The sequence below is a fragment of the Peromyscus leucopus genome, chromosome 13, assembly GCF_004664715.2.
Source record: "Peromyscus leucopus breed LL Stock chromosome 13, UCI_PerLeu_2.1, whole genome shotgun sequence".
Classification (NCBI taxonomy): domain Eukaryota; kingdom Metazoa; phylum Chordata; class Mammalia; order Rodentia; family Cricetidae; genus Peromyscus; species Peromyscus leucopus.
Genome location: NC_051074.1, coordinates 38,237,651 through 38,257,666, shown reverse-complemented (window position 1 = coordinate 38,257,666; position 20,016 = coordinate 38,237,651). Strand labels below are relative to the sequence as shown.

The window sequence follows — 20,016 nt, the reverse complement described above, 5'->3', positions numbered from 1 at the left end:
CGCTTTTCTCATGGAAACACCTGCTTCTCCAGAGCTGAGTTGCTTTTTCCTTTTAGGAGACTGAAGCTCTCCAGTCAGCCTGGTCCCTCCCATTTTGGTCTTGCTCTTGTCTGCCTGTAACACAACCTGATGTCATTTTCTGGGCATTTGAGGGGCATCTTTCCCCTTCTTCCACCTCAGTGCCCTGTGGCGGGGGCCCTGGCCTTATTCCCATTTTCTTCTCTCCAGATTACGATGATTAACTTTGCAGACCTCTCTGCAGGGTAGGGAGCTAGGGCAAGGGGCAGGAAGACATACTGTGCATGCTACAGGCCAACCAAGCACTTGCAGGACACTGAGGACAAGAGTAACTTTGGTGTCTGCACCTTAAGTATTTCCTTTGCCTCAGCCTGTCCCAGTTGGGGCCTCAGAGGGCCTCAGGCAGCTCAGGACCTTGGCATACCTCCTGACCCAATGCCCTTGAGTCAGCTTTCCTTTCTTTCCCAGGATCCGGAAAGGGGGCGTGGCTTCCGGCATGAAGCATGTGGAAACGAATTCCAGCGATGTCCAGCGACTGTTGCATGTCAAGGGCAAGAGGAATGTGGTGGCTGGAGAGGTGGGCATGGCTTGCCAGGACTCTGGCTAGGAACTGAGCAGGGCTGAGTGAAGTTGAGGGTGGCTAGAGATGATGCTGATGAGGCTCTCAGTGGGCTCTGGACCTCCCTGTGCCCGCCCTCTAGGTGGAGATGTCCTGGAAAAGTTTCAACAGAGGGGATGTCTTCCTGCTGGACCTTGGGAAGCTTATCATCCAGTGGAATGGACCGGAGAGTAACCGCATGGAGAGACTTCGGGTAACCCTGACAGGGCACCTCATCTCTGTAATTCAGCATGCTCCACCTGCTTCAGCAGCCTCAGCATCACCAGACCCAGTCAGACCTCTGCCCCTCCCCCCCAACTGTCCCCACCCCATAGGCTTCTCTCTGGCACTTCTAGGTATGTGTGAAAGTAGACCCGGGTCTTCATGCACGTGAAGAGGCATGCTGCTGTGCCCACTTATGACTAACCCTTGAGGTGGAATAGGTCCCTGTCGTGTGGCAGATCCCATGCTCGGGCCTTGGGTATCCAGGGATGGATGAAGTGGGCAGAGCCTTGCCCTTGCTCTGCCAGAAGCTGGTCATCTTCCAGCCAGATAGGAAAGGGGAGAATCAGAGAATGATTAGTGGAGGAATGTGGTGCTAGGGATGCAGGGAGGCTTTGGGGAGCAGATGGGGTGAGGCAAAGGCCCGGGGGCAGGAAGGTGGGCTGGTGGGGGGTCCTTCAGCTCTGTAGGAACATAATGAGCAGGCAGCAGGTCTCACAGGCAGCATGTGTGGCCAGCAGGTCGAGAAAAAGGGGTAGGTCTTTTGCTAGGTACACCTAGCTAATGAAGCTTACGTGATTTCTGAGTAGAAATGGGCTGGGCCGAGGACCAGGTGGAATCTGCGTTTCACTTTGTATGGGATGAGGACCCAAAGCCTTATGCTTGAGAACGGTAGGAACAGTGGAGGGCCAGTTGCTGATATGGGGAAGACCTCAGGGAGAAACAGAGGGCGCTTCTGAAGAGGGGCTGTCCTATGATGAGACCCAAGAGCTAGGCTGGAGACAGAAGCACAGGTACGACACCCCACAAGGGCCAAGGGACTCAGAGTGCCCACGAAGGGAGGGACTTTGAGCTAAAAAAAAACAATGAGCTACAGTGTGCGTGTACATGAAAGCTCGCACCCATGGGACGACGTGTGCATACTCACGCTTGTGTGAGCTTCCATGGAACTGAGCTGTGTGCGTGTGTGAATGTGTTTGTGTATAGGTAAATGTGTAAATGTGAATTTGTGTGTGTAACACGAGTGTGTGTGCTTTGGGCAGACTGAGTATAGTACTAACATTTTGAGGGGCAACTTTTGCACAAAACCATGAAGTGAAACTACAGATTTCCAACAAGGTCGAAACTAAGGCCCAGCAAGACCATCCCAAAGCACCCCTGTCCCCCCCCCCCCCACCCTTGCCCACCTGTGAGGAAATCTCCTTTCCCATGGCTTCCTACCGTTTCCCCACACACCTGGAAAGCCTTGCCTCCATCCCTTTGTAGATCTGCAGGCAGGGTGGGTGGGGTTTGCCCGGCAGAGTTCAGGGTGGTGAACGCTACGCCCCTATCTGCTGCCAACCTTGGTGGGTCACCCGTGACCTTCCTGCAGGGCATGACCTTGGCCAAAGAGATCCGAGACCAGGAACGCGGCGGGCGCACCTACGTGGGTGTGGTGGATGGCGAGAATGAAGGGGACTCCCCAGAGCTGATGGCGATTATGAACCACGTGCTGGGCCAGCGCAAGGAACTGAAGGCAGCGATTTCTGACTCCGTGGTGGAGCCAGCCGTTAAGGCTGCCCTCAAGCTGTACCAGTGAGTGCTGGGCTGGGGCCTTCCTGGGTGCTGGGGCCATTCTGGAGTAGGGTGTTCTTCCGGCTGTGGCACCTCCTATCCATGCCTTGTCTTGTCCTGCAGCGTGTCCGACTCGGAAGGAAAACTCGTGGTTCGGGAAGTTGCTACACGGCCCCTCACGCAGGACCTGCTCAGCCACGAGGTGAGAAGGGTCTGGAGGACCCCAAGCAAGGGACACCTAGAACGTACTGAAGCAGACAGAGGGGGGACATTGGCACCGTCCCCCAACACCACAGGCTCATTTAGTCTCTTTTCTCTCCTTACTCTAGGACTGTTACATCCTGGACCAGGGAGGCCTGAAGATCTTCGTGTGGAAAGGGAAAAATGCCAACCAGCAGGAGAGGAGCGGAGCCATGAACCAGGCCCTGGTAAGGAGACAGTCTAGCACAGTGGTTCTCAAGCTTCCTAATACTGTGACCCTTTAATACAGCGCCTCATGTTGTGGTGACCACCCCCCAGCATGAAATTATTTAGTTGCTACATCATAACTGTAGTTTTGCTACTGTTATGAATCATAATATAAATATTTGAGGGCTGGAGAGAGGGCTCAGAGGTTAAGAGCACTGGCTGCTCTTCCAGAGGTCCTGAGTTCAATTCCCAGCAACCACATGGTGGCTCACAACTGTCTATAATGAGATCTGGTGCCCTCTTCTGGTCTGCAGACATACATACAAACAGAACACTGTGTACATAATAAATAAATAAATAAATATATATAAATATTTGATATGCAGGATATGATATGGGACTCCAAAGGGGTCTCAACCCAAAGGTTGAGAATTTCTGGTGTAGCAGCAGCAGAAGAAAAGGTCTCAGGACACCCCAAAGCACCAGGCAGAGTCCAAGGAAGATTCTGGGAGGGTAGGGCTCGGGGAGGAGGGACCCAGTTGTTGGGGGCTGAGGATCATAAGGCCACCAGCTTCCTGGTTCTCAGCATATGAGCGAGCTGACCACCAGCCAATCCTGAGCCTCCCCAGGGTATTGGGTGTTACTCCCCCACTCAAGAGCTTGGCTTAGAGAAGGGAATGGCTAGTCTTCCTCCAAAATGGATTGAGTGGGCTTGGGGCCAGGGCCGGGTCAGGGTTTGTGTCTGCAGTCAGCCCTGGATTGGAGTGGGCACTCGAATTAGAACTGAGGAGGTGTAGTTAAGCTAGGGGCCAGATCTGTTGGGATCAGAGTTAGGTATGGGGTCAATATTAGATTCAGGGTTGAGGCTAGAGTGTTAGCTTTGAGGCACTATCAGGTTTGGCCTTGATTGGAGTAGGGTGGTAGGGTTACAGTGTGGGGTCAGCATTGGGGTCAGCTGGGCATGTTCAGGGTCGGAGCCAGGTGGATCTGGCTTTGGCTGGCATGGGGGTGGAGACTACGGACAGGAGTGGTAGCCTCCAGTGGCCCCCTTATTTCCCCAGAACTTCATCAAGGCCAAGCAGTACCCACCAAGCACACAGGTTGAGGTGCAGAATGACGGGGCCGAGTCAGCCATCTTCCAGCAGCTCTTCCAGAAGTGGACAGTGCCCAATCAGACCTCAGGCCTGGGCAAAACCTACACAGTGGGCTCCGTGGGTGAGAACCATGCCTCCTCCCCTCCTTTCCCGTGCCCCTCTTCCACACTGTACCGGCTTTTGCTCCTGGCGGGTACTGAGAGAGAGAGCCCAGGGGACCAAAGAAGCTCAAGAGTTATCATAAAAGGGGGGAGCTAAAACGACTTGTCTCCCACGTGGGATGGGGTTGAGCCTCCCTGGGAACCCACTTCTCACCAGGCTATGTGCTTGAGGGCAAAGCTTGTGCCAGACGCTGGGGGAGGAGTTCCCATGTCAGGACGGCACCAGCCTCCATCACTGAGGGCTTCCTGCCAAGCTGGGGGCAGGCAAGGCAGTGCTTGAAGTCTGAATGCTACTGGGAATCAGACTAAATGAGCTCTGCTCTTGACCTTCCCTGTCCTCGGTGGCTTCCCTGGAGCCACTGACTGGGTCAGGGCCTTAGGGGCATGGAACCGGCACTTAGCTCTACTGCTCTCCCGCTGCGTGACCTTGGAGAGACAGCTGAATCTGTCTGACTTTATCGTGTGGGTCTACAAATACCACCCAGCACTCAGGGCTGTAGAGAGGACGTGGGGCGCCCCAGCTAGTGACAGACAGTTGGTGTCCTCGTCTCCCCAGCCAAGGTGGAACAGGTGAAGTTTGACGCTACGTCCATGCACGTCCAGCCTCAAGTGGCTGCCCAGCAGAAGATGGTGGACGACGGGAGTGGGGAAGTGCAGGTGAGTGAGGGAAAGGAGGGCAGGCTGGTGGGAAAGGGGGCGTGGAACCCAGCCTGGACCTCATACAGGACTGACTCTGCTCCCAGGTGTGGCGCATCGAGAACTTAGAGCTGGTGCCCGTGGATTCCAAGTGGCTGGGCCATTTCTACGGTGGCGACTGCTACCTGCTGCTCTACACCTACCTCATAGGCGAGAAGGAGCACTACTTGTTGTATATCTGGCAGGTGAGGCCCTGCCCACCCCATCTGCATCACAGCCGCTCAGTCTCCCCAGCCCACCTGCAGCAGCTCTCCCATCCACCTGCAGCACAGCCGCTCAGTCTCAGCCCACCTGCCGCACAGCCGCTCAGTCCCCCCGCAGCCTCCCCCCCGCACCCCGCTCAGTTTTCCCAGCCCACCTGCCGCACAGTCTATGGGGTTAGGTTTTGATTGTGTTCAGTGTAGGCTTGATGGGAAGGTTATGGGTCCAGCCAGGCCAGATGTGGGGATGGCTGGGGACGCAGCTCAGTTGGGGGAGCGCTTGGCCAACATACACAAAACCCTAGGTTCAGTCCGCAGCCTTACAGCTAACCTGGTGTGGTGGCCAAATGCCTGTAATCCCAGCACTCAGGAGGTGGAGAAAGGAGGATCAGGTGTCTGTAGAGCACACTCCAGGTCAGGCTGGGATGCATAAAACCCAGCCTTAAAAAAATAAATAAATAAGCCAGGCGGTGGCGGTGCACGCCTTTAATCCCAGCATTCGGGAGGCAGAGGCAGGCGGATCTCTGTGAGTTCAAGGCCAGACTGGACTACCAAGTGAGTTCCAGGAAAGGTGCAAAGCTACACAGAGAAACCCTGTCTCGAAAAACCAAAAATAAATAAATAAATAAATAAATAAATAAGTAATAAAGTAAGTAAGTAAATGGGCCAGGCAGTGGTGGTGCATACCTTTAATCCCAGCACTTAGGAGACAGACAGAGGCAGGCATGTCTCTGTAAATTCAAGGCCAGCTTGGTCTACAAAACAAGTTCCAGGACATCCAGGACTGTTACACAGAGAAACCCTGTATTAAAAAGCAAAATAAGACTGGGCAGTGGTAGTGCACGCCTTTAATCCCAGCACTCAGGAGGCAGAAGCAAGCAGATGTCTGTGAGTTCAAGGCCAGCCTGGACTACAAAGTGAATTCCAGGACAGACTCCAAAAGCTCCACAAAGAAACCCTGTCTCAAAACAAACAAACAACAAACAAACAAACAAAAAAAAGAAAACCAAAAATGGGTGAGGCCTAGTACAGTGGCACATGCAGAGGCATATAGATCTCTGTGAATTCCATGTTAGACTGTTCTATGTAGCAAAGGCCACAGGAGGCAGAGGCAGGCAGATGTCTGTGAGTTCGAGGCCAGCCTGATCTACAGAGTCAGTTCCAGGACAGCTAGGACTGCTTCACAGAGAAACCCCTTCACAAACAAACCACTTAAAATGGGGTTGGAATATAGTAGAGGCAGAGGATAGGGTCAAACTCAGGACCCCAACCCTTCTCCTTGCTTATTCCCAGGGCAGCCAGGCCAGCCAGGATGAAATTGCGGCCTCGGCTTATCAAGCCGTCATCCTGGACCAGAAGTACAACGATGAACCAGTTCAGATCCGGGTCCCAATGGGCAAGGAGCCCCCTCACCTCATGTCTATCTTCAAGGGGCGCATGGTGGTTTATCAGGTGCTGCTGCTGAACTGAGAGCAGACATCCAGGAGATGGGGAAGGGGTGGTACGCTGGCTGGCATGCGGCTGGGGCAGGGCTTGCTCCTCAGAGGAGAGGATGCTTGTCATGTATAAACTTGGTGACAGAAACCAACATGTTTGCTTTAGAGGTATAGAGCTGGGTACAAATGTTATTTACCCTTCTCAATCTCTGCTACATGAAAAAGGAGGGTTTTTTTTTTGGGGCGGGTAGCTATATTTGCTGTACCTGCCCGACAAAATGATCTGGGCATCTTGTGCAGCTGTTTAAGCAATCCTCTGTTTATGGTGACCCTTCTCAGCACACAGTCCTTTGCAACTCAGGAAATGAAGCGAGACACGGCAGGAGAATACTTGTTGGGAGGGGACAGTGGTGTGGCTCTGTCTAGGCGGTGAACTCCCAGCTCAAAGCACTGGGTAGTTAAATGCCAGGGATGGAATCTGACTTCAGTGGGCGGCAGAAATGCAGGAAGCAGGAGCAGGCAGAGAATTCAGGGTGGGAAGGAGTTCAGAGAACCTCTAGACATTTGGGGAGACTAGAGAGCTGTACGGAGGTAAAATGAGGTCTTACTATGCAGGGGCCTCTGCCCCGAGGGCTTATGGAAGGAGAGATGGACAGCCCAGAGATAGTTTGTGTCTTCATTTCAAACTTCATGGGCCTTTAAGGGCCAGCAGAGGACCTGGGTTTGACACAAAGGCAGTGGAGAGGCCCCGAAATTTTTTGAGCAGCACAGTATCCAGATCAAAGCTGTTTGGGGCCGGCTCCTCACCCTTCTCCCTCTCTGGGCGCTCTGTGTCTACACGTCACCTTTACACACGCTGTCTTCCTGCCTTCGCCTTGTGCCTGCAGGGAGGCACTTCCCGAGAGAACAACTTGGAGCCCGTGCCCTCCACAAGGCTGTTCCAGGTCCGGGGGACCAGTGCCAATAACACCAAGGCTTTTGAGGTTACAGCCCGGGCCACCTCCCTCAACTCCAATGATGTCTTCATACTCAAGACGCCATCCTGCTGCTACCTGTGGTGTGGGAAGGTGTGTGAGGGGCCACAGGCTTCCCTTCTCATGTCTGCATGACACCATGACATGAAGGGGGTCCTAGGGAACCCCTCAGCCACAGAATGGATCAGGACAAAGGTGGGAGACTTCAGATGACTGGGTCTCACTGTGGTCTACTATGGTAGCCCGAGAGTCTCCTGATTCTCTGTCAGAATCAGCCTGTCTTGTTCCTTACCTATGAGGCACCCGTCTGCTCATACTCAGATCTCTGCCTGCTCATCTCTTGTGCTGTCTCTCTCACTCTGAGTGGGATGCATTCCCTCATCTCCTCTGTTAATCTTTAGACCGTTAAGGAGAGAGACCAGTAAGAATGGTCCCTCGTGGGTTTGCTTGGCACCCTGATCCAGAAGGATCCTCTCAGACCCAGGAGCTCCAGCAGAATGGAGCAGGAGGGTGAGGAGGTGGATGGCACCAAGGTTGGTCTTCCTCACAAGAACTGACAACCCCCCCCTTTCCCCAGGGATGTAGTGGGGATGAGCGGGAGATGGCCAAGATGGTTGCTGATACCATCTCACGGACGGAGAAACAAGTAGTTGTGGAGGGACAGGAGCCAGCCAACTTCTGGATGGCCCTGGGCGGGAAGGCACCCTACGCCAACAGCAAGAGGTAATGGCCCAGCATCTCCTCCCACCCACCCCCTATAACCAACCCCTAGCAGGCTCCTACAGGGGCTGTGTGCCAGGCTCCCCGGGGTGGATAAAGGACAGCACACCCTTGGAGCATCTGGGTGTGAGACACACCCAAGCTGCTCACCATGCAATGCTTAGGGCTCGGCATGGGCGCTTCTCTAAAAAGGGGGGGTGCAAGAAAGCAGAGCAGTCTGCTTGGACTTGGGGACGAAAGTGCCAGAGCCCGGGCCCTGCCCCTCAAGACAGACACAGGCCCCAGAATGCTGTGGAACAACAGGACAAGCCTTCTTCTGGATGTTACTTTCTAAAGAATATCCATGTTCTACAACCCGTTCAAAACAAAAGGCCTGTACTGGAGTCGCCCTGGGAGGGAGACAGTGAGAGGATAGTAGGAAGAACTTCCTCTAGGGCTCTAGATGAGCTCCTGGAAGGCATGTCCGGAAGGCAGTGGGAATTTGTCCCTTGAAAGATTGTTGAAACAAGAGGGGGCCCCCCCCTTTTTTTTTTTAGTTTTTCTTTTTCTTTTTTTTTCTTTTTTTTTTTTTGGTTTTTCGAGACAGGGTTTCTCTGTGTAGCTTTGCGCCTTTCCTGGAACTCACTTGGTAGCCCAGGCTGGCCTCGAACTCACAGAGATCCGCCTGGCTCTGCCTCCGATTAAAGGCGTTTTTTTAGTTTTTCAACACAGGGTTTCTCTGTGTAGCTTTGCGCCTTTCCTGGAACTCACTTGGTAGTCCAGTCTGGCCTCGAACTCACAGAGATCTGCCTGGCTCTGCCTCCCGAGTGCTGGGATTAAAGGCGTGCGCCACCACCGTCCAGCCACAAGACAGGCATTTTGTGAGAAGATGGCCTTTCCGTGTAAGAGTCCTTCGACTCCTCAGTCCTTGTCTTTCTCAAGTCTCGATACCCCACGCCTGCGTCTGCTTGCCCTACAGGCTGCAGGAGGAAACCCAAGTCATCAACCCTCGGCTCTTCGAATGCTCCAACCAGACCGGGCGCTTTATGGCCACAGAGATCTTCGACTTCAATCAGGATGACCTGGAGGAAGAGGATGTGTTCCTGTTGGATGCCTGGGACCAGGTAGGATGAGAGGTCTGGAAACTTCCTTTCCCCACCTGGGTTCCTAGCACCAAGAGGCCTCAGTGGCTTTAGGGTAGGGAAACATCAAGGTCTGGGGGCCCCTATCCTTCTTCCTTCTGAAGAGGGAGAAGAGAGGGACATGCCCTGATTGTCCACGGCTTTTTTATTTCCCATGGAAGGAAGCAGGAATGTTGCCAGGCATCTCTGCTCTGGGGAAGCGGAGTCACACACAGTCACAGACTATCTAAGGAATAGCATCTGGCCAATCTCATTTACAACCCAGATGTAAAGTCAAGGCCCCAACAGGCCTTGCTGCAGGTCATTAGTGGTATGACGAGTCCCTGCATCAGAGAGGCAAGACAGAGCCTGTGGGCATAAGGAATGCCCATGCTGCTCGCCATGCAGGAAGGACTGAGGGAATTCGGGGTTCTCCACAGGTCTTCTTCTGGATAGGGAAACATGCCAACGAGGAAGAGAAGAAGGCAGCAGCCACCACCGTACAGGAATACCTCAAGACCCACCCCGGAAACAGAGACCCCGATACCCCTATCATTGTGGTGAAGCAGGGACATGAGCCCCCCACCTTCACAGGCTGGTTCCTGGCTTGGGATCCCTTCAAGTGGACTGTGAGTAGCCCAGCCAGTCTTCATGGCTCAGCATACCCTCCCTCTGGGCGGCTTCATGGCACATACTGGTCAGGCATGATGGTGCAAGCCTGTCATCCCAATGTTTGGGAGGTAAAGGTTGGAGGATCAGAAGTTTAAGACCATCTTTGGCTATAATGACAAGTTGGGAGACAGCCTGAGCTGGTTGAGACCCTGTCTTAACAACAACCTACTAACAAACGAAGTACCTAAGGCTTGTAGGCACAGTGGACTAGGCATACCTGTGTTTCTAGCACTTGAGAAAACAGAAGTAGGAGGATTTCAAGTTCAAAACCAGCCTGAATGACATCGCAAAAAACCAAACAACAGGCTGTAGGTGTGGCTTAGTGGCAGGGCACTTTGCCTAGCATGCACACAGCCCTGGCTTTGGCATGCCACACTGGGTGGGTGGGGGGGCGTGGGTGTGTGTGTGGTTATAGTGCCCTGTTTTTGTGCTATGCAAAGCTGTGGAAGATGGATTAGAATTAAACAAAATTCAAGACCCAGTTCTGCACTGGGTGTAGCTGTGCCCAGCAGCTGCAGTGGCCCTAAGTGACAGATATCACATGCAAAGGACAGTCCCAGGCCCTTCATAAGAGCTTCCTCAAGGCTAACCTGGAGAGTCCGCAGTGACAGCCGAGGATAGACAAGCTCCCCTGGCTCTAAATTCTAAGCGAAGAGGGTCACATATGTACTCTTACTGGGGGAGAGTGCATCAGGCCTCTGGGGGTACCTGCTCTGCCCCTCCCCCAAGGCTTGTGGCTCTGGGTGTTTTAAATTGCCAGAACAGATGAATTTAGGGGCAGAGAGCTTAATTTTCTCAAATCTGCTGCTTCCCGCCACCCCCCTACCCCCTACCCCACCACCCCGCTTTTTCTTTTCTCTTGATTCTTGTTGATAGGCTGTTTTATCTTCAGGATGGATTAAACAAGTCTCCGCCCACCCCACCTGTGTGTGGTATGTGTGCCAGTACATATAAGCACATGTGTATATGTGTATGCATGCATGTGGAGGCCTGAGGTTCATATCAAGTGTCTTCCTTGATCCTTCTCTACTGAGGCAGGGTTTCCTTCCTGAACCCAGAGCTCATAGGTTCATCTGGTCTAGTTACCCATGGGCTTGGGGGGGGGGTCCCCTGTCTCCACTTCCTGAGAGGCTAAGAGGCTGGGGTTACATACAGGCAAGTTGTTACACCTGCCCAGCTTTTTTATGTGAGAGCTGGGGATCTGAACCCCATGTCCTTACGCTTAGGAAGCAAGCACCTTTATCCACAGAGCCATCCCCCAGCCTCAGATTGAGCAAATTTTAAGGTAGCAGTGTGGATTCTGGGCCTCACAATCACTCCGATCCCCCAACCTCACCTCAAGTTTGTGCTTCTCTCGACCTCATTCAGTCATTCACTTAGCAAACACAATTCACTTAGGGAGCTCTGATGTGTCGCCCTGGGTGCTAGGCCCTGGGTCTTGGGTATGGAGGAGGTTCCTAAACTATCTCTCCCTTCCCTGTTCTCTACTGGGGCTCCCCTTAAGTGCCAAAGGACCCCCGAGTTTCCCAGAGCCCATCTTGAGTAGGTAGGATGTCAGTAACGCCTGTGGCTATTTGCACAGGCCTCACAAGGGGTCGGGGAGGCACTTATTCTTCTCCACTCTCTTGTCCAGCTGAGCAAGGACAGAGTAACCACCTTGGCCCGCCCTTTTCTGATGCTAGCCCCTGCGGCCTTATTCTGTCCATCTAATCTCTCTCGTCCTTAGGGACCTTTGCCTTGTTCACTCACTCCCTCTGAGCCGCCTTCTTCCCACCCTTAAAGAAGACAGCCATTCACTTCCTTTGCTGATCCCTTGTTTACTTTATTTGCAGAACGTCAAGTCCTATGATGACCTGAAGGCAGAGCTTGGGAACTCTGGGGACTGGGGCCAGATTGCTGATGTGAGTATGGGGGTGGCATGGCTAGCTCTGGAGGGCCTGGAGGTGGTCCCACCCATGGGGGCGAAGAGTGTTAAGAGAGAAGACATTAGTGTCTTGCATCCCACGCCCACCTCCTCCCTCTTTTTGTGAAAGTCCTGGCTGTGTAACACCCATGTCTCTCCATTTCCTACTGAAATGGCCTCCATTTTTTTAAACCACCATAAGACAGCATATTAAAATGCAGATTTTTTTTCTTGGCATAGCAACGTATGACTATAGTTGCAGAAACTCAGGAGGCTGAGGCAGGAGGAAGGACCATGTAGAAATACCCGAGACTCAAACAAACACGCAAACACACCCAGAAACAAAATTGGCACATTTCAAGGCTCCATTCCCCCGTATTTTGAGTTGGCTCTCAGGAGTACGCAAGGTTTTGCTTGTTCATGTGTATGTGATGTGTGCACATGTGCATGTGTGTGCACATGTGTGTGGAAGTCAGAGGCCGACGTGAATGTCTTCCCTGATTGCTCTCCACTTCATTTACAGAGGCAGGGTCTCTTGCACACCCTGAGCTCTCCAGTTCTGGTCTAGTGGCTGGCTTACCTCGGGGACCCCTCGTCTTTGCTTCTGGAGTTTGCTGTTACGAGCAGACTGCTGCCACTCTGCCTGGCTTTTAGGCGGGTGCCAGGGACCCAAACTCCAGTCCTTATGTTTGCCTAGCGAAGTGCTCTATCCTTTGAGCAGTCTCCAGCCCCAGACTCTGCATGCTTTCAATGAAGGCCTAGGTGGTTTGGTGCACTTAAGCCATGGCCTGCCAGCCCTGAGGGAAACGGTGACATCTGTAGGCACCATTATTCCTGGGAGCACTTCTCCAGGCGGAACGACTGTGACTTCCTCAGTCTTTCTGTCACTTAAGAGAGGAGTGTTTAGCCTGGAGGCTTGGGATGTGAGGCTATGAGCTCAAAGCCTTCCTTCGAGGTCGTCACAGACCCACAGAAGAAACAAGACAGGGCTATCTCATGCACACAATCAGAACCTGAGACTAACTTCCCACATACACGGGGTGAATTAGCGAGGGCATTCCTGCTTCCTCCAATCACAGGGCGAAAACACGATGGCACAGTGTTTAAAAAGAGAAGCTAGGTCAAGGCTGAGTGCATTTATAGATGACAGTTTTACAACAGGTATGAGAGAAAGGGTCATAAATGTCCAGGGAAGAGTAGATGTCACACTCCAGGGAAAGCCACGGAGAAGTTAGTCATTGATCAAATAGTCATCCTGTTCCAGCTAACTTAGGTCAGACGCAGGGCGCTAGGCTATTATTATACTAGCTTCTAGGTCCAACCCAGGGGGATGTGCTTGATGTGTTTTACTGAGTGTGAGTGTGTGTGTGTGTGCCTAACAGGGGAAGGGGGAGAACCCAGAGAGGCCTCCTGAAGAAGGTACCCTAGAATGATGAGCACAGCAGCGTAGGATGTAGCCACATGGCTGCTGAAGCGTGTTTTCCTTGTTTCCTAGGAGGTTATGAACTCCAAGGTGGATGTATTCACTGCCAATACCAGCTTCAGTTCTGGGCCCCTGCCCATCTTCCCCCTGGAGCAGCTGGTGAACAAGCCCGTGGAGGAGCTCCCTGAGGGTGTGGACCCCAGCAGGAAGGAGGTGAGTGGGGCACACCGGGCAGGACGAGGACCGGTCCATTTTATTGGAAAACCTAATTGACTTCAGACTGTACCCTGCAGACTGTACCGTGCACACACCTCCACGGAAGTCTTACACCCCCTGGAACAGGGCAGAGAAGCCCCGTTATCGCTCATTGTGAGAATGGGTGGTGCCAGGGGCAGCCAAAGCAGGATTGTAAGTCAGAGTTCACCCTCTGAAAGGTGGCAGGAACCTGAGTTATAGGAGCAAAGTGTGTTCTTCCTGGAGGAACAGCAGCAACTGTGGAGGCAAAAGGCCCAGGGAGTAGACCCAGGAGCTGTGCAGACCGAGTCTGGTGAGAGAGGCAGGGGGCGCATGCCTTCAGGGACCTATTGTGGCCGAAGCAGTGGAGGTCAGATATTCATCTTTTAAAGTTTAAATAAATATTTTACTGCCGGGCAGTGGTGGCGCACGCCTTTAATCCCAGCACTCGGGAGGCAGAGGCAGGCGGATCTCTGTGAGTTCAAGGCCAGCCTGGGCTACAGAGCGAGATCCAGGACAGGCACCAAAACTACACAGAGAAACCCTGTCTCAGAAAACCAAAAACAAACAAACAAAGAATATTTAGGAGGGAAAGCTGGTGACATTCATACATTACATGCATACATACATCAGGACTATGGAGGGAAAACTGTGTCATTCCCCAAGACAGAAAACCCTGGACCAGTAAAGCTCAAGAGTTTTTCTGTCATTTAGAACAGTGGTTCTCGACCTTCCTAATGCTGTGACCCTTTAACACAGTTCCTCAGGTTGTGGTGACCCCCAACATAAAATCATTCTGTTGTTACTTTACAACTGTAATTTTGCTGCTGTTAGTAATTGTAACGTAAGTACCCAATACGAGACCCCAAGGGGTCGCAACCCATAGGCTGCAGGGTGCTTTGGTAGGTGGGGAAGCAGGCCAGGGGACACCAGGGCTCCGCAGTACAACAGTCTACCCGGTAATGCCAACGTTAGGCCATTGGCTACTCGGGGTTATCATGCTGCAAGGGCTGCAAGAAGACCTTGTCAAAACTAGTCTGAGGGGCTGCAGAGACAGCTCAGTGGATAAAGCACTGGCTGCACAAGGGTGAGGACCCGAGTTCAAATCCTCAGAATGCATGTAAAGCTGGGCACAGGTAGCACGTGCCTGTAATCTCATTGCCCCTACATCAGGACAGGAGGCACAGACAGGAGACGCCCTGGAAGCCCAAGGGCCAGCTGGCCTGGTGTACACAGCCCTGAACAATAAGAGACCCCGTCTCCAACAAGGTGGAAGAGGTTAGGACTGGCACCTGAGGTTGTCCTCTGTCACACACACACACACACCTTTGCAGGTGTGTGCTTGTGCTCACACACATGCATGTACACACGCCATTCACATAAAACCGTATTATGAGCTGGGCATGGTGGCTTATACCTGTAATTCAAGTACCTAGGAGGCTGAGGCAGGAGGATCATCCTAAATTTGAAGCCAGCTTGGGCTGCACAATCGAAGTCCTTCCTGCCTTCTGCCTTAGGGGACTCCATCATGTGCTCCCCGGCTTCTCCACCTGTGAGGCTTTAGAAAGCAAGGAGACACCTATGTCCTTATTGTAGATCTAGGATGCTCTCACTAGAGGTAGAATCTTAGTTGATCTCTGCCGTACAGAAAAGTTTGAAAACAGTGGTCATGGTGGCATACGCCTATAATCTCAGTGCTTGGGGAGCTGAGGCAGGAGAATCATTTCTAGTTTGAGTCTAGCCTGGGCTACTTAGTGAATTCAAGATCAGCTTGGGCTATAGTGTGAGACTCAAATTTCTATGTACCATCGCGTTCTACAGTCAAGAAAACTATTATCTAGGGCTGGGAAGATGGCTCCTTCCGTTATGGCTTGCTGTGAAATCCAAGGACCTGAGTTCAATCCCCAGTACCCATATCAAATGCCATGCATGGGACTGGAGAAATGGCTTAAGACACCAGAGGACCCAGGCTGAGTGACTCACGCTTGTAATTCTAGCTCTGGTGAGGTGGATACAGGAGGGACCCCTGGAGTTTGCTGGTTAGCCAGGCTAACCTAATTAGTGGGTTTCAGGCTAGTGAGAAACTGTCTCAAAAAACAAGCTGGATTGCTCTGGCCTCTATACACACACACACACACACACACACACACACACACACACACACACACACACACACGCCAAAAATATCCCCCTTCCAATCCCAGAAAACTAAGGCCCAGAGACGGGAAGTAACTTGTCTGAGGTTAATTTGCTAGTCACACAGTCAGAATTATGGTAAGGGCAGCAAGCAGGGGCGGGGACCAGGTCTTAAATGCACTTGCCATAAAAGCATTCCCAAGTGGGTGGGGCAGCATGCTGATGAACAGAGAGCTGACAGGCTGAACTGGAGGGCTAATGCTGAAGACAAAGGACCAATATAGCTCATGGTTCTCAAAGTGGTCCAAGAAGACTCAAATCTATTTAAAATCAGTTCGTCAGTAGCTGATGATTTTTTAAGGTTTTTTTTTTTTTTGTAAATAGACCAGGCCGGCCTCAGACTCATAGATATCCACCTGCTTCTGCCTCCCAAGTGCTGGAATAAAGTTTTTTTTTTTTGTTGTTTTTTTTTTTTTTTTAGATTTATTTTATGTGTATGTGCTTTGTCGACATGTTTATATGTGCATCACATGCGTGTCTATTGTCTGCAGAGGTCAGAAGGTGGCATTGAATTCCCTGTAATGAGCTACAGATGGTTGTGAGCCACCATGTGGTTGCTAGGAAATGAATTTGTGTCCTCTGCAAGATCAGCAAGTGTTCTTAACCTCTGAGCCATCTCTCCAGCCCTTGATTTTTTATTTTTTTTGTGACAGGGTTTCTCTGTGTGGCCCCGGCTGTTCTGAAACTTGCTCTGTAGACCAGGCTGGCCTCAAACTTAGAGATCCACCTGCCTCTGCCTCCTGAGTGCAAGGATTAAAGATGTTTACCACCACCACCACCACCACCACCACCACCACCACCACCACCACCACCACCACCACCACCACCAGGCTTGATTTTTTTTGTCTTAATCATGGATATAATATTCATCCTGTGAGAAACGGGAGAATAAGATTTCAGATCTTGCTGGGCAGTGGTGGTGCATGCCTTTAGTCCCAGCACTCGGGAGGCAGAGGTGGATCTCTTCAGTTCGAGGCCAGCCTGGTCTACAGAGCGAGTTCCAGGACAGCTAGGGCAACACAGAGAAACCCTGCCTTGAAAAACCAAACCAAAAGATTCCAGACCTTTTTGGCTCCCCCAAACTCTGAAGGTGAGCCATCAAGAGTGGGTCTCAATGAGGGCGGCAATCGGGTAATGCAAGTGTTGATGCATCAGCCTCAGGGAGGCAGATGTGGGCATGAGTGAGGCTGGAAATCAGCTGGCAGACCTGCAGAGCTCAAGCAGGACCCATAAAAGACACAAGTGCTTTGGGATGGGCAGACCCTGGCATCTAGCTGGGGTCAGAGTCCAGCAGTCTTGACACAGCTGAGAAGTCAGCCTTCCTGGGCCTGGGAGGGTACTGTGGAGCCATGTGCAGAGCTCAGTCTCAGCAGCTGCAGCTGTGACCAAAACAGGGCAAGGGATTCCAATAACAGACTTGTCATCCAGCAGCTGTTCCTGCCCACTGATACCCTTATTTACTCCATTCCAAAACAAGGTGCTCTACCGCTCTACCTAGGGACTGGGAAGACTCCCAGGAGCTTTGTGGAGAAAATGCCCAGCCTGGGAGGCAAGTCTAATGACAGGGTAGGGAACAGGGGATGTCACACCCACCTGAGCTTGAAACCCATCTACAGTATTTGCTAAGAAGCTGCTCAGTGCAGCTACTCTGGGAGTCAGAGAAATGTTCCCTAGGGCAGCTCCACTTCAGGAGAACAGCCAAGACTTACACTAGGCCTTGCAACACTAAGTGCTGGATCACAGAGCTCTCCTGCCTATGCTTTCCAAGTCCTGGGTTATAGCGGTGTGCCACCACGTCATTTCCCCCAGCCTCTTAAATTTTAACTTGTCAATTTTTGAAGATTTAATATTTATGTGTATGGGTGTTTTGCTTGAATGCATGTCTGTGTACCATGTGCATGTAGTACCCCTGGAGGCCAGAAGAGGGGGTCAGATCTGGAACTGGAGTTAAAGATGGTTGGTGAGCTATCATGTAGGTGCTGAGAGTTGAACCTGGGTCCCCTGCAAAACCAAGTGCTCTTACTCACTGAGCCATCTCTCCAGCACAACACCCCCCCCCCTTTTTTTTCAAAGAAAGCATTTTTTTTTAAAAGATTTTATTATGTAATGTATACAGTGTTCTGCCTGCATGCATGCCAGAAGAGGGCACCAGATCTCATTACAGGTGGTTGTGAGCCATTATGTGGTTGCTGGGAATCGAACTCATGACCTCTGGAAGAACAGACGATGCTCTTAAGCTCTGAGACATCTTTCCAGCTCTCTCTAGTTCCCTTTTAAAAATTAATTAATTTATAGACATAGTCTTACTGTGCAGCCATGGCTGGCCTGCAAATACCATGTTGACTTGGAACTCAGAGACCTGCCTGTCTCTGGAGTGCTGGGGTTAAAGGCTATAGTGCCAGATCCCCAACTTTTTTGGGGTTGGGGGGGAGGCAGGGTCTTACTATGCAGCCTTGCCTGCCTTGGAACACTCTGTGTACAGACTAGGCACGCCTCAAACTCAGAGATCTGTCTGCCTCTGCCTCTGGAAGATTGAAATTAAAAGCATGCATCAAGCTAGTCGCCTTTTATCCTAAGACTCGGGAGGCAGAGGCAGGCAGATTTCAGTTTGAGGCCAGCCTGGTTTGCAGAGGGAGTTGCTGGGTGACACAGAGAAACTCTGTCTTGAAAAATCAATAATAATAATAATAATAAAAATAAAAAATAAAATTAATGTGTGTGCACACACACCTGCAGAGGCCGAAATAGGGCACTGGATCCCCTGGGGCTAGAGTTATAGGTAGTTGTGAACTGCCCAAAAGGTGCTGGGAACTGAATTCAGTCTTCCAAAAGAGCAGCACATATAAGAGTGCTGAGTCACAGGGCTGGAGAGATGGCTCAGAGGTTAAGAGCATTGACTGCTCTTCCAGAGGTCCTGGGTTCAATTCCCAGCACCCACACGGCAGCTCACAACTGTAAGTCCAATTCCAGGGGATCTGAAACCCTCACACAGACATACATGCAAGCAAAATACTAATGCACATAAAATGGAAATAAATAATTTAAAAAAAAAAGTACTGAGCCATCTTTTCAGACCGTCTGCCTTAAAAAAAAATGAAGCGGGCGCAGCTAATAGATTGGAGAGAAGGAATCTCTGTATTCGAGGACTGCTACAATGAGTTCAGAAACGCAAACTAAAAAAAAGAAAAAAAAAAAAAAAAAAAAAAAAAAAGAAAAAAAAAGTTTTCCAAGAAGGTCTTGTTAGGTTGCTCAGGTTAGCCCTGAACTCACTCTGTAACCCTTGAATCACCCTACCTCAGCTTTTCTGAGTAGCAGACTGCACCACCAGATCCAGCCCTGCCCTCCTGTCAGTGCCTAGGGAAGCAGAGATGAGGCCTGAGGGCCGCTACCTAGGACCACTTTAACTTGGCTCTTATTTGAGGGTGTCTGGTGGGGTAGCTAGCTGTCTTAAAGAGCACAGCCATCTTCCTATCTTTCCGCGCTGAGGGATAAAGGAAACTAAGGTGGCAGAAGCCTGGTTGACGACGGCCATTCATTCATTCACGCCACGCTTCTCCCCCCTTTCCTGACCCATGACAGTGTTAGCTTTTGTTCCTCACTTATTTGACCACATGTCACATCTGTATGAGTCATGGGAGCAAACTCAGGGGAAGACTGACCTTTGCCCTCTGGTCCTCTCCTAGGAGCACCTGTCCATCGAAGACTTCACTAAGGCTTTGGGGATGACTCCAGCTGCCTTCTCTGCCCTGCCTCGATGGAAGCAACAAAACCTCAAGAAAGAAAAAGGACTATTTTGAGCAGCATGGCCCTGGCCGTCCAGCAGCCCCTGCCTGTGAGGGCTCTGCTGCCACTGCTGGATTTAGTCCTATGCCAGTTGAAAATGTCCAATTGTATTCGTGAGCCACAGTGTGACAGTCCCTTCTGTTTGTAACAGTGATCTACTCATTCCTTCAGAAAGATGCAGCTTCCCCATGGAGGCCTGTTCTAGAGTTCTCTTGCCTTATAGGAGTAGCCAATACTGGAGCCACCAGCATCCGCTCCACGTTCTCCAGCCCACGCTCATCCACAGCAGGGGAGCTGGAGCGGGTGGCATTTGACCTCGTTCCCACATGAAGGCCTTTCCTCATGGCCCTCTCAGGTGCTAAGTTCAGAGGACCCCTTCTTTGAAAGCTGGAGACCTAAAGAGAAGTCTGGGGGGCAGCTGTTATTTCACCCCTTCTTCATGCTCTGACCAAGGGAAAGCTTAGCTAAAGGCCAACGCTGGGCTTACATGCTGTTACCCAGGAGTCTCTGCAAAGCTTCAGACTCCTCAGATGACATCAGGAACATGGGTTTGCTACAAGAAGTCCAATCAGAAGCCAATAAAGGTGATTTCCACTTAAAACAAGTGGTTCTTCAGTGCCCCAG

At 51.5% G+C, this 20,016-nt stretch overlaps 1 protein-coding gene across 2 annotated transcripts in view; it reads left to right on the top strand.

Moving 5' to 3' along the window:
• Vil1 (villin 1) overlaps positions 1–19,993 on the top strand; it is a 36,478-nt gene extending 16,485 nt beyond the window's left edge. For both annotated transcript variants that reach the window (XM_037210270.1, XM_028893037.2), the window contains exons 5-20: positions 487–595; positions 720–830; positions 2,211–2,413; positions 2,516–2,594; positions 2,722–2,820; positions 3,862–4,015; positions 4,612–4,712; positions 4,799–4,936; positions 6,245–6,403; positions 7,275–7,454; positions 7,939–8,084; positions 9,040–9,184; positions 9,622–9,810; positions 11,686–11,754; positions 13,252–13,392; positions 19,293–19,993. In XM_037210270.1, coding sequence (XP_037066165.1) covers positions 487–595; positions 720–830; positions 2,211–2,413; positions 2,516–2,594; positions 2,722–2,820; positions 3,862–4,015; positions 4,612–4,712; positions 4,799–4,936; positions 6,245–6,403; positions 7,275–7,454; positions 7,939–8,084; positions 9,040–9,184; positions 9,622–9,810; positions 11,686–11,754; positions 13,252–13,392; positions 19,293–19,406 — 2,137 coding nt within the window. In that variant the 3' untranslated portion in view covers positions 19,407–19,993. The remainder of the gene's footprint in view (positions 1–486; positions 596–719; positions 831–2,210; positions 2,414–2,515; positions 2,595–2,721; positions 2,821–3,861; positions 4,016–4,611; positions 4,713–4,798; positions 4,937–6,244; positions 6,404–7,274; positions 7,455–7,938; positions 8,085–9,039; positions 9,185–9,621; positions 9,811–11,685; positions 11,755–13,251; positions 13,393–19,292) is intronic.
• The last annotated feature ends 23 nt before the right edge of the window (positions 19,994–20,016 follow it).